The sequence below is a fragment of the Porites lutea genome, chromosome 12 (assembly GCF_958299795.1).
Source record: "Porites lutea chromosome 12, jaPorLute2.1, whole genome shotgun sequence".
Taxonomy (NCBI): Eukaryota; Metazoa; Cnidaria; class Anthozoa; order Scleractinia; family Poritidae; genus Porites; species Porites lutea.
This window is the reverse complement of record NC_133212.1, coordinates 10,261,413-10,277,144: the sequence shown is the minus strand read 5'-3', so window position 1 is coordinate 10,277,144 and position 15,732 is coordinate 10,261,413. Positions and strand designations below refer to the sequence as shown.

At 37.2% G+C, this 15,732-nt stretch overlaps 1 protein-coding gene across 1 annotated transcript; it reads right to left on the bottom strand.

The window, feature by feature from the left end:
* Nucleotides 1–5,576: 5,576 nt before the first annotated feature.
* LOC140954012 (putative histone-lysine N-methyltransferase PRDM6) lies at nucleotides 5,577–10,639 on the bottom strand. The gene is made up of 6 exons (XM_073403400.1): nucleotides 10,470–10,639; nucleotides 8,854–9,062; nucleotides 8,166–8,415; nucleotides 7,576–7,643; nucleotides 6,997–7,137; nucleotides 5,577–6,442 (listed from the first exon to the last, which is right to left on the bottom strand). The coding sequence occupies exons 1-6, from the start codon at nucleotides 10,636–10,638 to the stop codon at nucleotides 6,146–6,148; spliced, it is 1,134 nt and encodes a 377-aa protein (XP_073259501.1). The 5' UTR covers nucleotide 10,639; the 3' UTR covers nucleotides 5,577–6,145.
* Nucleotides 10,640–15,732: the final 5,093 nt, after the last annotated feature.

Sequence of the window (15,732 nt, the reverse complement as noted above, 5' to 3'; positions counted from 1 at the left end):
GAGAAGTATAACGACGCAAACGATGAATATAAATACCCTTGTAAATTTTCTTCTTTTTCACGCCCAAATAATTCACGCACGATTTCTCCCGTATTTTCGTTTTTGATACATTTGAATGAAATAGATTGAAAGTCCACTTTTATTCGTTCGTGTCGAGGTTAACACTTATTTTGTATATAATTTGTACTCGCCCACATGATAGGCCGGGAATACAAAGAAACATTCCTTTTTGTTGTGTTTGGGTAAATGGATGGAGAGGCTCCATTTCATCTCTTAAAAAGTGGGAAAAGCTTTGGGGACAAGGTTGGCTAGCATTTGTTTGACGACTCGCATATTTTCAAAAGTAGGTTTGGTTGCAAATTTGCAAAAAAGTTCTAAATCTTTTCGCAGAAAAAAACAATATATATCTTTTTTCATTCACTTTACTAAAAAAATCGATGGAAGAAGATAAATATCCAAACAATCTAGCTGAGATTCAGGTCGATGCGTTTTCTCCTGCGCGAGAGATATTTAAAGATGTGTTAAAGGCAAAGTCTAGAGCTTTATATTGACGTCATGCTGGAGTCGCGTACCTCCTAGGAGCTCCAAAAGGGCGGCCGGAAACTAAAACAGACATTGTCATTGACATTGTCATTGATTTTTGCTATGAACGCGAAAATAAATCCCTCCAGAACTCGTCAACGTTAACATCAATACTTTTTCTGACATGGTAGTTTTCAGATAGCAGGAACCCAAAAGCCAAGGCAATTTTTTTTACTGTTTTCTCTTGACGTTTTTCTCAGCTGCCACTTTCAATGAAGTGTGGTGCGGCATGAAAGCTTTCAAATTCTGAAGTGCTCTTTCACAAAAAGAAGATAAATATAAAGCTAAGAACTTGAAAAAGATAAATGATAAGGTTTTTCTAACTAATGACTGATAAATTGTGATTTAGCGTTTTAATTACGTCACGCTGATGCAAATCAGCGTCTGTTTATGTTGTCTATTGTTTTGTCTTGTGCTGACAGTTCCAGTCTTAAAAAGGAAAGAAAATTTAAAATTGAAATTTATCTCATGTCTATGCACATGTAGAACTTCACGTTTGCTGGTTCACTAACTAAATATAAGCTGTTGTACTTTTATGTTATGATATCATGTCGCCAACCGTGCTATAAAAGTCAATACACTATGTAATGACGACTGATAAGCAATTTGAATCCTCGTGCGATCGTTTTTTTGCGAACTTTTGCTGAAGAATACGCAAACGGGCTGCATATATGTATTTTAGAGTGCATCAAATAGATGAAAACAAGGCCTCTTACATGTTAAGCAAACCTTGAAAAACCTTGGTAACAAAACCCAGAATTTAGTTAAATAAACTGTGCTGTGTGTTGATTTCATTTATAAATTATGTCATGTCAAACTTTAAGTTTCAGTAAAATAGTTATGAAAATGCATATTAATTCAACTCACCCGATGCTAAGTGTAACAGTGTTGGTAGCAAAGCGACAAAAAGAAGGAAGATGCCGTCAACTTTCATCGTCATATCTGCTTCTGCGTGTGCAATTTAGATTTTTACACAGCCAAATTCTCGTGATCGATAGACAGGCGACCGTGATTGGTTTGCTTGATTGATCATTCAAAGAAATGCTAATGATCATTGTCACTAATATATATTTTAAAATAATAAAATACTTAACTCAATTGTCTAAAAAAGTTATGCTTTGTCAAATACGTTAATTTCCCAATTTGCATCTCTAAGAGAACCACGTAAAGTATATAGGTTTGGGTTTTTTATTAGTTAAGCTGTTTTTGCTTCTAATTGAGTGGCGTACTATTGCAGAAAGATCCAGAAAGTGAGTTTCAAGTTGTTTATAAATATTGCATATTAAAACATTCTGGTTAATCGGTTTGGGTCAAGTGTCTATCCATTCCCCATCATCAACAGGCCGTATTGTACGGAAACTGTTGATCGACCAAAGCATAGTTATTAGAGGAAACTGGTTATGAAAGACAACAAAAATCAAATATAAACACAACAGTGCTACAGTGTAGATGTTGGAAGCTCCCTGAAGGCGCACAATCCTTTGATTTCTGTTGGCAAATTGCGACGGAATAAATTAATGCAACGTTTTTATTGGTCAGTAAGATCAAAATGATGGGAATGTAACTGAACGTTGTGCACCGTCAGGTCCACAAAAACATATAACAAAGGAGTCTGACGGGTTTCATAACCGTTCCAATCTATTAAGTGGACTTCACAAGGTACTGGATTTTCATCTGAGAAAAGTTCTGTCGAATTTATTTTGTTTATGAGTCGTGTAAAGTTATAAGCATTAGTTGTGACAATACCATGATCACGGGAAGCTAAGTGAAAATTAAAACACTGACAAAGTTAATTAACGCCTTCAGCAGCCCCATAACGTTAGCGTGTCACATATGATATGTAACAAAAAAGATGAAACAAAGTTGTAGATATTGGTCGACAAATACAAATGATTCGTCTCCAGCGTGCAATGTGACAAGCATTAGCCTATGATGAACTTCCAAACAAAAAAACACCATTTACCAATTTCTTTGCTTCTCTACCTACATTAAATGTTTGTGTCTTTATTGGGATTATCAGCATGTAAATGATAAAGTGCAACTTGAAAAAAATGGCCGGCCAAACGTCAGCACTACTCTAGTCAGTAATTACCCGAAATCGACGATGCTTTTTCTTTTCTTTCTGTAAGAAACCGCTTGATGTCTGTGTATTATAGTGAGGAAAGTTTGGCCCAGTTTTTTTTAACGAGGTTTAGCCTGTGTTTAACTAAACCGCGTTCTAATCCATTTTCAGTTTGCCCAATGATTTTATCTGAACACCATTTGACGTCAACAATTTCAAAAAAGTATAAAGCGTAGACTGGAAACGCACTTGTTTTCTTCAATTAACCCACTAAGAAAGAGATCTGGAGGTCCAATGATTTCTTAAACCGCGGCCTAAGTTAGACGTCGTTTAAATAACCGACCGTTTAAGTCTCCGTTTGGGCCAAATGGGGCCATCATGAAAGCCATCCCGGATTCCTTACCATAGACATATACCATTATAAACTTTTCTATACCATTTTCGATAAGATGCCAGACAGAGATCACATCGACTTGACCATCGATGTCCTTCATGAATGACCATAACAAATTAGGTCCTACACGAAAGTCCTCTTTACAAGCCACGCTGTTGCTGGAAAGATGACTGAATTTCCGCTAAGATGGTTGCAATTTTCTTGCCAAATAAGTTTGCAAAAACAGATGTTATAGACACAGCCCTCTGATTTTTAGGGTCCGAAGAATGCCACCTATTTCAAGATGGCAGAGATGCTTGCGTTGTTTCCAGTCAGAGGGAAAGGCGTCTTCATCAAATAATCGCTGGCGAAGCAAGCTAGAAGAAGGGTCAACTCTAATGAAGGCTCATAAAGAGAGCGAGCAGCAAATTTACCAGGCATACAACCTTTTTTCAGACCTAAATAAATGGACTTTGAATACCATGGGCGGGATATCTTCGTAGGGAGATTTAGGGAGAACGGGAACATTGTTTAGTTCCCGGGTAAATAGACTCTCGTATTGTAAGCTCTGGGTTCTGCTTTTGACATGCCGTTTCCCCATACTTGATTTTTCCAAAAGTGCTAGGCCTGGAATACCCTAGACGCCGACAGAAAGAGCCTGACATACGATCTCGCTCTCTTTATGCTGACACTGGTACTGCCGTTTGAAGGCGGTACGATACCGCCCATGATACCGTGCTATTATGTAAATTTTTATAGGCACTTAAGTGCTGAGCTTTGACAGATCGTTTAGCCTTCTTGTACGCTTAGTCACGCTTGTCCATTAATCTTTGATTGCTTGTTTATCCATAGAAGGTGGGGTTTTGATTTTGTCATTTTTGATGAAGTAAACGTACAGGTGTTTGGCCTATTTTCTTCAACAGGTGTTCTTTTGGGGCTTGACGCGAGCTAGTAGTCACTAAACGACAACTAGTGAGTAGGAAAGCCTTGAAAATAAATTCCCCTTATTGATTGATAAACTAAATTCATAAACCTTGGAGGCAGTTCTTAAGCCAAAGAGAATAGGGTCATGGTCACTGATGCCTAGGAAGATGTGAAATACGAGGATGAGACTGCTGTTGGTAGAAAATGAAAGATCTAGCGATCTTCGAGAGACATGACGTGTTGGAGTTTTCAAGTGCTAGGTTAAGCCAAATTTGTTGGCGATCTCCGACAGGATATGATCCCAGGCATGTGTACTGTTTTCGCTTTCCCTCGCTGTGACAGTGGAATTTGACGCTGGACAGGTCGACCTGATTGCTCTTCGATTTCGTTTTCTTCATCCACTGAATCGGAGTTGCACAAAGACCCAGCTTCTATAATCAATTTGTTGTTGTTGTTTAATGGAGAGCCGCTCGTTTTAAGATTCAGTTGAGGCCTGTTATGGTCCGTTATGGACTTGCGAAAGTGTTAACAGGTGTAAAAGCTCTTCAAACACGCAAAAAAACTGCTAATGGTTTTGAAAACTTATTCCTGCAAGGACTTGCAAGCCATTCAGAAAAATTTAAGGTAAACTTTGTTGGTTTTGTTACATAATCAGCTCGATGTACAGAGGAATTACTTTCAGTAAGCTAACCTTTAGTTATAATTTCTTTAAATTGTAAGGAAACTTCGGAGTACCATTAAATAATTTCAAACCAAAGTGTGTGACTGTTTTGTCGCTGCAGGTATGGCATTTTTTTGTTTTTTTTTCCTTTTGTTTCGTCGGTAGAAAGCGCGCGAAATCTACTTTTTTCCGCCTCTTTGTTCGAGCGAAATTTTGTTGGTTCCCATATAAGGTCAAACTATTAAGGTATATGAGCGGATAACCGTGACTAAGAGAACCAATCAGAAATGCATTATCTGAGGTTGAAAATTTAGTAAAAATGATTATTCATGTAGGTCATAGGATGGGACAAGTCCCCAGTGTATCACTAACTCAAAACAAACATTACACCTAAAAAGGTTTGTTTATTTTGATCCAGCGACCACGCTTTCCTCGACCTTTCTCTATACGCCCCTTGAATGCCTAGCTGAGCAAAAGAGATAGTATACAATAAATTTTTTTTAACATTGAAAATGTGCAATTGCGCATTCAAAAGATAGGTTGGTGTCAGACTAAGTGATTGACAGTCAGAAGTTTACAAGTTTTACATTTGAAATCACACAAGTTAGGCCCTGTCCACATGTATCCGGATATTTTTTAATCCGCAACTTTTTCTTTCTGGATACAGCTTCCGTCCACACGTATCGGGTGAATCTGGCATACGAATCCGCAACTTTATGAATCCGCTCTCCAGAGTGGAAATTAATTAATGACTCCGGAATCGTGTGGAAGCTAAATCCGCACATTTATTTATCCGGTGACGTATCTAGACCAAGCCCAATTCTTTAAAGTAAAAGGCAGAGAAAGATGCAAATTTCATGCGCTTTACGACGCATGCTCTGTTGCTAATATTCCAAGAGGAGTCCTGGGTACTAGAGTGAATCCGGATACGCGTCGGATGGGCGAATTCGATTGTAGTATGGACACGTGTGGACTTGCAAATTTTTGAATCCGGAGAGAAAAAGTTGCGGATTGAAAAAATATGTGGATATTTCTGGACGGGACCTTTAAAAAGCCTAGCATCATGTAACGCAACCCATTAATAATACGGCCAACCTATAATGGGATAAAGGTTAGGTTCGACTCTTAAACCTACCCTACTCTTAGACCTACTCTCATTGCTAATTTCTAAATGAAAGACACACCTATTTATTTGCAAGGGCATGCTTAAGTGGTTAACCGACTATGATCTAACTTTACAACTTTTCTTTCAATCTTTCCAGGCTGAAATTGGCGTTGTTCTTCTTCTTTATTCTGTCCGTGTAAAAAAAGGCAAGGAAAATATTCGTTCGTGGCTACAAATGAAACTATATTAATGCCAATATTTCCATGAGATTCTTCAAAAGGCTTGCTGTAAAACCGCAGTTGTGTAGTTCTTTGCAGTCAGGATTCCTAGTATTTGGTTCTGGACCGCAGGGCCAAGGCCGAGTGCTTCGATCATGAAGGTCTTCTCTCTTCCTTGGCTATCACCTCAAGACCTTCTAGATTCTCATTTTTTGCCACACTATGTTAACTTTCTGTCCTTGTTCACATCTTTCAGGCATTCCTCTGGGCACTTTTGATGCCTACTTAGTTGAGTGGATTGAGAGAATGTCTTATGACACTTATCGCACTTGAATGGTTTCTCCCCGGTATGGGTGCGAATGTGATTGTTCAGAGTTGTCGCGCCAGCGAAAGAGCGCCCGCAGAAACCGCATTTGAATGGCTTCTCATTGATGTGAATAACTACGTGTTCTCTCAGCTCGGCTGGCCCTGGGAACGAGGAAGGACAATGCCCGCATTGGTATGGACGATCAGGGGACTGCAACCAAGAACAAAATGCACAGTTGGTACAAAATAGGACAGTGCTGTTTCCGCAGGTTGCCCCTTTTTTCATGGGAGCTGTGGAAGATCCGCCTTTGTGGTGTAAATGGAGGTTATAACCGGACTACAAGGGCAAGATTGAGTGTGAGTTAGAGTTTTAATTTAGAGCACGTTCGTGTTTTTTAGATTAAAAAAAACTGCGCATACCACGCTCACTGAAATATCCCGTCCCCGTTACGATTCAAAACAAGTTGACTGTGTTTCATATCGTTCCAATAAGAATAATAATGCCAAATTATTATCAACATATTTTCTTTATTCTAACATTTGATTAATTTCATAAAACCATAGATATTTTGGAATTCATACAGAATGCTACAATGGTTTTTCATCATTTTACATGAATTATTTCTTAAGCTGTGTCGCACAAATACATTAAGAATGAGTGAGATTCTGATAGTAACGTCCACTGCTCCAGAGACGACAACAGAAAAACAAAATGAAAAGATGATTGGTTAACATTAGGTTTTGTTAGGTACCGGAAAGGCTTACCTGTGGACAAACGTGCATCTGAAGAAGAACACGTTGAGAAAACGTTTGCGAGCACTGGCCACATTTCCAAATATGGGCATCTCCGTGATCCTTGAGTCCCAGCCCAAAAGGATCCAAGGAACTCTCAGGTTCATCATAGTCCTTAAGAAGAGACGAACAGAGCTCTAATATGTTAAGTTGTTTTCCTAAATGAAACGAATAGCAAGATATGCAAAACACATTTAAGAGATGAAACTTCTCTGCTATAAAATTGATTGTAGTGTGAGATAGCCATGATAGCCATGATAGTAAAATATATAAATGCTTTGGATCGAAACCCACCAACCATGAGCGAGGTTCGTGAATACATCGGTCACAATAACAACCACGGTGGTTCAAATAGTTCTACTCACTAAATCGACACTATCGCCCGATGAAGACCTGCAGTACGCGGTCGAAACGTCGCGATCAATATCTATGTGACAATCGTGAGACAAACGATTAACGAAACCCATTTTACGCATTATCCACGATGAACAATATCTTTCATGACATTGATTATAAAATACTTGTCGATGATTATTTAGCTTCGTACAATACCTGATCTCGAGAATCTTCGAATAGCATTTCTTCGTCCATTCCAGTGGGTTTCCAGGCAACTGTATGTTCTAACAACAACAAATAATCGTTATTCTTAACTTGCATATCATTCGTAACATTCTCGCAGTTACGCTCATTGCCTTCAGGTCTATAACATGTAACTAATTAACGTTCGCGTGATTCCACACGTAAGGTTAGGGAACCATTTCTATGCGAAGCTAGAACCTTAAAGCTTTTTGGTTTGAACAAATGTGCCGAAACGTTATCTGATTTCAATGTTTCGTCATCTTCCACGTTGCTTGTAAATTGAAACTTTATCCATTTTTACCAGGAGTATAATGTTTCGAAAATGTTTAGTACCATAGAAACAACTCTACCTATGAAAAAAATAAAAACGTTGGGATGGTGGGGAGGGGAAAGGGGTTGGACTGGTACACTCTGGGCCTCTACGCATGGCCCCACCTCCCTCAAAGACGAGTACACTGTGACAAGGTAAATTAAAAGGAGCGTGCATTTATTATCCAAAAATTAAAATCTTGAATTTGGAAAACTACAAACAAACAAAGAAAAAATTTAAAAAAAAAACATACCTTTCAGAGTTCTCGCTTTCAATAACGCAGGGATGTCTATGAATTCTGAGTACTTTTCGTCGTACCATACAAGCAGCTCCCGGCCAGCTGGAATATGTCTGAATGCTCGATAGTAAATGTTCCCGCAATACTGAAACACAGTCATATTTTGTTCGTCTTTGTAACGGGCGCACTGAATGTACCTCATCCAGCTTGACATATGTTCTTCACTGCCATCAATAAAATGACTAAACTTGCCGTCTTTGTATATCTGTCAGGTTAAGACAATGCGATTGATGGAATGCGTCATGCTCATCCTCAACTTTGCTCTCAGAAACACGTTACAGTACAAGCCTATATTTGAGGGTGGGGGTAAGGGGGGTTGCCCGGGCAGTCACTCTTTCCAATGCGCAGACTCCGAAGACGGAGGGGAACATAGCGTTTTTTCCTGTGAAAATTGAAGTCTTTCTGTTCTCTTTTAACAAGCGGACCTTGCAAACCGAGTATGCAAGTAACGGTCAAAGTCAGACCGAAAATAGTCACACAATCCATTGGCATGTCTTTTCATTTCTACCCTAGATGCTTCGCCCAATGGAAAAAGTGTCTTTTCTAGTCATGAACGAAATTGTCTAAATCTCTCTTTCAACAAGCTAGTGCGGTGTATAATAAAGTTCATAACTGAGTGGCATTTAAGGTAACATTTCCTTACCTCCCACATAAAGATATTATGTACTCCTTCGCGCAGTTCCTCTCGCCTGACAACCTGGCCTTCATATGGACCAATCCATGTCCCAGGAGGTATGGGCTGAGCTGCACAAACCCCATATTTAGCTCCAGGGACGCTCGATTTGCAAAGCCTAACTTCATCTGGAAATATCAATGATGGACTTGGTAGAGAGCAGCGCCTTCTTTTTCTATCTACTGACATAAAATGAAAGATAAACTAATTCAAATTCCGTGTTTTAGTGTTCATTTGCAAAGAAACTAAGGGCGATTTTGTGAAGATTACGGTAGAGATATTAGCTTTAGATTTGCTAAGAGAGTAACAAGTAGCTTATATTTTGAACAGGCAACGGGAAATTATCATCGTTTTCATAAGATCTCCTTGATTTACGTTAAGTGTTTGGATTTGATTGGTTGCCCATTCAACTCCAAATATTATGACGACATCATCGTCATCTGTTCTTTATGGGAGAAGACTGATCGAGTTTAATATAATGAAAAACCCTGGAAGAAATATTGATTTGAGAGGACTTTTTAACGTAATCACTGAATCCTTCTTAGAAGATTTAATTTTTCTTCTTTTGCACGACAACATTTTAAAAAAGGGGATAATTTATCACTCAATGCTGAATACTGGAGGAGGAGGAGGAGGAGGAGGAGGAGGAGGGAAAACAATAAAAATGAGGAGGAGGAGGAGAGGAGGGAAAACAATAAAAATGAGGAGGAGTAAGAGGAGAAGGAGGGAAAACAATAAAAATGACGAGGAGGAGGAGGGAAAATAATAAAAATTGTGGAGGAGAGAATAAAAACATTGAGGAGGGAAAATAATAAAATTGTGGAGAAGGGATTGAGGAGAGAGATAAAATCGAAAAGGGAGAGGGGTAAGTAAAACATTGTGTTTCGTGCTAAAAAGAGCTAGTTTGTCTTTGCCCTCATTAATATGCACGATTTTTGCCCGCCAAAAGTCAGTGAACCGGAACTAGGACAATCACAGCAGCAGGAAATAGGACTTGCATAATCACATTACGCCTCCGTGATTTTAAGTCACAGACAAGTTTAGAATGCTTCGTCAAACGAGACAGCCAATGAGCGTCTTTCAAATTCCGGTCAACCAATCAAAACAACTATGACGTCATAGTACCCCGGAATACATATGACATCATCTTCCGAAAATAACTAAAACCTGTCAAACCGGTTATACCAACCATGACATCATCCATCTAAAAATAGCACATGACCTTATCTTTATGAGATACCACCGCAAGTTAATGAGATTCCTGCGCATTTTATTCATGAGATCAAGACAAAAGCCTATGACGTCACCTAGTTAATGTATTCCTGCGCACGCTAATGAGATTCCTGCGCAAAAAAGGGGATAATTTCATCCCTCCTATACTACTATATTAAGACTGTTCTTCTGGGGCTATGTGCATATTTCGTGTAAACTGCTGCATCCATTAGCAGAGAAAATCCCGTCGAATAAAAAATGATTTTTTATAGATGACTGGGAACAATAAATAAATAAGTAAATAAATAAGAGGAACGAAAGGGAAGGGTAAAAAGAAATTAGAATACATAATACTTATTTTTAAAGGAATAGACCTTGACAATTTTCTTCCTGCTTGACTACTTTACGCTGGTCTTCAAGAACCGCGGGCTCCACAGGTTTGTGTCCGTAGAGATACATGCAAATTTCCTCCCAAGAAAACTGGGGCCTCTTTGATCCATGTCTTGTTATTTTGAGCTCAGGTACTGACGAAAGTTTGCTCATACTTTCTCTGAAACAAATTAAAGATATCATGAGAAAGTAATTCATATAGCAAAGTTGTTGAATATAAAAATACTATACCTTAAAAGCGATAAACGAAATCAAAATTCGCTGACACAGTTTTTTAGAATAAGTATCCGACAGTAAATCGGCTAAGTTTTAGCCGAATTGGCTCATGTGGTACCGACTTGGGGCTCAAAATGTGCGCTCAACTCTACCGATTTTCATTTCGAGAAAAAAGGGAAAATAGATTCAACATTCAATGGAAATAATTAGGATATTAAATCTTTTTAACTTTGTAAGTCTTCTCAAAAATATTTTTGTGTTGGATTTTTTTAAAGAAAGTTTTTTACGAGCTCTATCTCGTCATCTAAAAATTATTTCGAAAAATGATGATTATTTACCATGGAAGATACCTGAACTGAATTTTTAAATTTCGCCTCCTTTAGTGTGTGGCCTCTTACATCTATACTTTTCGTTGCTCGAAACTGCTATACACTTACGATTTTCTCAACTACAATATAAGTTATAGTCAAGTATGCTAAGAGGTCATTCTCTTTAATGCCCCAATGCGCTGAATTTTTTTTTTTTTGAACAAAAAAATTGGGGGAAGACCACTAAACGGATCTAGAAATTGTACCAGTTATTCTCCTGCAACTGAGGTGCTAAGGGAAAAAAATATGACATTTTATATTAACTTGAAATAATAAATATAACATTTCTAAAGCTTGCATTTTGCCTCATATAAATCCGATATAATTTAGAATTATGCTTAAAAAAATTGTAATGAAAACTTTAAAGTTTGTATTGATTCTCTTAAATTAGGCTTTCTAATTTAAGAGAATCAAAATAAACTTCAAAGTTTTCATTAGATTCGACACCTTTCCTAATCGTTTTTAGGAGTATAAAGAAAACAAACCTAAGCGTTTAAACCAAACTCCTTTTTGTTATGAATTTTATCTAGTTTATAAAAATACTTACTTAAGACGTGGGGTGTTTTAAATTGGTGTATAGTGTTATGTACTCTAACTCACTGTGTATTAACAAGTTTCCTTATCATAGGTCGTCTCAGACACAGTAGTACAGTGCACAGAAATGAATGCCCTACAGTTTTGTTATGGTATATTTAGGGTTTCACGCCGAAATTGTAAAAATCTCTAATATGTCACCTGCTTCCTAAAAAATCAACAAATTCCTAAATGCAGCTTAAAATAAACAAACTTATAAGTTTCCCTTTTCTGTTAATTTCGCCACCCCTCATTGTTACAAGTACAAATTACTCCACAAATATCTGTAAATGCTCCCAGATTTGGAGCAAGATTACCTAATCTTAATTAGTTAATTCCCTAGCATTATAAAATCTAATTTACCACATTTTCTTCGCCGTTGTTTAGTTTTGGTTTTTTGTTTCTCAATACATTCAGTACTATGATGAATTATTAATTACTTGGTTCCATTTTTTACCACACGGTTTGTGTAAAATTCAATACAATCAGTTTCATTTCTTCGTTCTTATCGTGCCCAAAATTAATTAGCAAGTACTTCATTCAAAAACCAAGTCATCACTTAAAATGCCTCCAGTGAAAATATGTCCCAGAGCTACAGGTTGAAAATAACTCAATTAAGAGAAGGTGTCGATATTATTTTTGCTTAATTTGTTTTATAAACTGCCTCACGTTTCGCGAAAAAAATTCAATACTTTTCCCTTTAGTATTACCTAAAGTTCAAGAGAAAAATTGAATTTAATTAAACCCGTTAACATGCTAAAGTAAAACCTCATGCTACGAAGCATTTTGACCTAGTTAGGGTAGTGCATTTATTCAATTAACTGCTTAAGAAATGTCATCATTAGGCGCACTGTCTAAAAGTCATTATAGTAATTACACTGACATACAGATACACGGCATTCCCTGGACAAGGACTGAAATCTTTAAGCTATTTACCTTTAAATTTCTGATGTGGTGCCTCCCTCGTTTTGCATCAAAAACCTTCCTTGTGCATAATTAAAATGCAGTAATATTGAACTGTCATAAACTCTACACTTTTTGACAGCAATGTTTAATTTGTTAAGCAGGTAGTTTAACTTGCGCAGTTATCAATTATTGATGGTGGGAACTCTACTGAGAAAGATAACCACCAAGGTGAAGGCAAACGTCGTAAAATAAAAGCATGGTCGGCCGTGATATCGTTTTGGCTCTAAAATAAGAAAATAATACTCAATATTTAATGATGGTATATTTCCCTAACATAATATAAAATGAGTTAACAAGTAATAAAGTATTTAGTCTTACGGGCGCTTTCCATTTGTCAGAACTGACGGGCCAGATCATTCCTGTTGTAATGAGAATTTCACTTTGAATCAAAGCTATCCAGCCACACTAGTCAAATGCTAAACAAGATACACGAAGGAGATTGTTTTTTTTAGCAAAAACTCTTGGAAAAAGCCTATTGCAATATCAAAATGACTGCTATAGTCTGGCCAGCTACTGTTCTGACCTTTGCAAAACACCCTTAGAATAACTCAGTTTCGAATGTGCAGAGCAGCTGTAAATCAGCCATCTTGTTTAAGCATAAGATATTTCTAATGGTCGTGTAAATTGGAGGTGTTCATCAAAGAAAAGAAGTTGAAATTATCTACTTTGTTGACAAAGTGAATAATTGGCCACAGTAAAGAATCCTTCTTTGGATAGTAGTCTTCATCCCTCAAACGACGCAGCAGCGCTGTTTCTTTACAAAAAGAAACCGCCTAGCCTTCGTTGCTACTCTGTGTTCATGTGATGTACTGTTTATATTTGGACTGTGAACCTGTCGACTGTGAACCACGTTAACGAGTGCCACTGATGTAATGATAAACATTTAGTTGCGATCAAGGGGATTAGTGAATGTCCCCTCAAATTCAGCCAAAGCTAAAGCGGACTGTATTTAACTCTCGCCAAATGAAGGAGAACTAACCCAAGGACCATCTTGTTAGAAGGTTTTTTAGCTGAGCTTAATGAGTTTTAGGTTACAAAACCACCCCAGTATAGACCAAGGCAAGGGCTCAGAACGACCAGCTAAACGAGGAAATTACTTAATCTACGGGAAGTCAACAGCTTGCAAAAAAGTACATCCATGGAGGGTGATTTGAGAAGTCTTTAAATAGACGTCTAGCTTTCAACTTTCGTCACCCAAATAACCTAACCGGTTAAAAATTGTTGCCTTTTAATGAATCGCACCAGAAGTTATGAGTGAAATTGTACTACTGAAGCGCTTCAGTATATATTGGCGCCCCACTAGATATTAGCCAGTTATCACATGTTGGGTTTTTCTTCACTTCTTTTCCTTAAACATTCATCCCAAATATCTCGATAACCCCCTCAACAAATTTGTTCAAACTTTACGTACATCATGAAGGCTCCTTGTTGAGGTACAAGCTCCCATGAACATTTTTGGAGAAAACTTTTCAATGCTGAGAATTAGTACCAAATTTTAAACAGGTAATGACGTCATTACGTTGCTATGACAACCTTAAAGCCAATACAAGACACTGATCACTAGAGATTTTTCAACTTCATCTAATGCGATTGTGGTTTTCCAGCAGTCTCGTTGCGTGATTATGACACTAGCTAATTAGTCTTCCATGAGCAAGTAAACAGTATCCCTTGTATTTCGTCCTTCAGGTTTGAAAGCCTTTGAACAATCTACATTCCTAACTGTATCTGTTCATTTTATTACTTAATTTATTCAAATATTTCGAGTTATTTTTTTCTGCACTACACCTCCCGCCTCGACTTGTCAAAGCTATCTATTTAGTATGGGTGAGAATATTTTCTCTTTGGTGTTTACTTGATTTAATCATGATTGTGTATTTGTATTTCGACGAAAGTAAACATATTTGAATAACTGAGTAACTACTTGCTGCTATTGTTGTTTTTTAGCTTCGATGGGGACTAATGGTTCGAAACTGGATTTAATGTGGGGAAAAAAGAATTCATCAATGAAATAATTTCGAGAAAAAAGCGGAATGTTCTATCTATTACGAAAGCTTCCAGAGTTGTTACAAATTGATCAACTCGTATCATTCCTCCTTTAAAGCAAAAAAATAGTTTTATCAACATCCATTTTGTGCTTACGAACCCCATTTAGAAAGAGTACCTGGCAATAATCTTGGAGAAATTACAACTTCATCGCATTATGATCATGAATAGTAGCGCGCAACCAAAACTAGATATTTCCCGAACAAACTAATTTGTTTTGCTTGTTTCTGGAGAATGAAACTTGAAATAAAACTGAATTTTTGTTTAATGAGACATAAAAGTGCCCTAAACATATCTTAACAAAAGAAATGTTTCTTCAAAATAACTCATCTTTACATATGCCACAATCTCAAGATGTTTTGCTTCTCACGCAAACTGACAGCGATCAAACACTACACAGATATCAGATACATATCATCAAGGAACTAAATAACACATTCAAATTACCAGGCTGGAAATGTGAAAGTAACCTGCTTTTCTTCGTTAGTAAAACCTCGACAGAAAAACATGAGATTCAGCTAACAATGAATCATTTATTCAGCAAATATAAAATCTAAAGGAATATATTACATGGCGCTTTCTCAATTTGGCAAATCCCCGTTACACTAAAAGGTCCAAAAGTACCTCGTCTTAAATTTGGGAGTTTCGCTTTCTGCTTCAGTTTTTCTCCCAACCAAAAAAAATATTAATTACATGCCAAATAACATATCACGCAAGACTTAATTCCCGTCTATTTAAAATTCTGCTTTATGTTAGAACATGCCTAAACAAATTGCATAAAAGAGGTGTCAGTTTTTCTTTCTCCAAACATCTAACATTAACATAAACTGGGGTACAAAATACCCTTGGACAAAACTAATTAACTTAATTCGCCACGCCGTTGTAGATTTTAATTTCTAGAGCTGTGTTTACGATACATTCGATGGGCTATTAGTAAATTATTCATAGCCAAAGCCTTTTTTGCCAGTTTTTAAGTAACCTATTCTCCTAAAGGGGATAGTTTTTCGTATTCGAATTTGCTCGGTTAATTTGATTGTATTTCTCTTTAGAGGTAACAAATAACTTAATATGTTATCACTTT

Coding starts and splice junctions, on each gene's coding strand:
- LOC140954012 (XM_073403400.1), bottom strand. CDS start 10,638: ATGAGCAAACTTTCGTCAGTACCTGAGCTCAAAATAACAAGACATGGA. Junction 7,644..8,165: donor GAAAGCGAGAACTCTGAAAG/GTATGTTTTTTT, acceptor TGTTGTTGTTAG/AACATACAGTTGCCTGGAAA. Junction 6,443..6,996: donor AGATGCACGTTTGTCCACAG/GTAAGCCTTTCC, acceptor TCTTGGTTGCAG/TCCCCTGATCGTCCATACCA.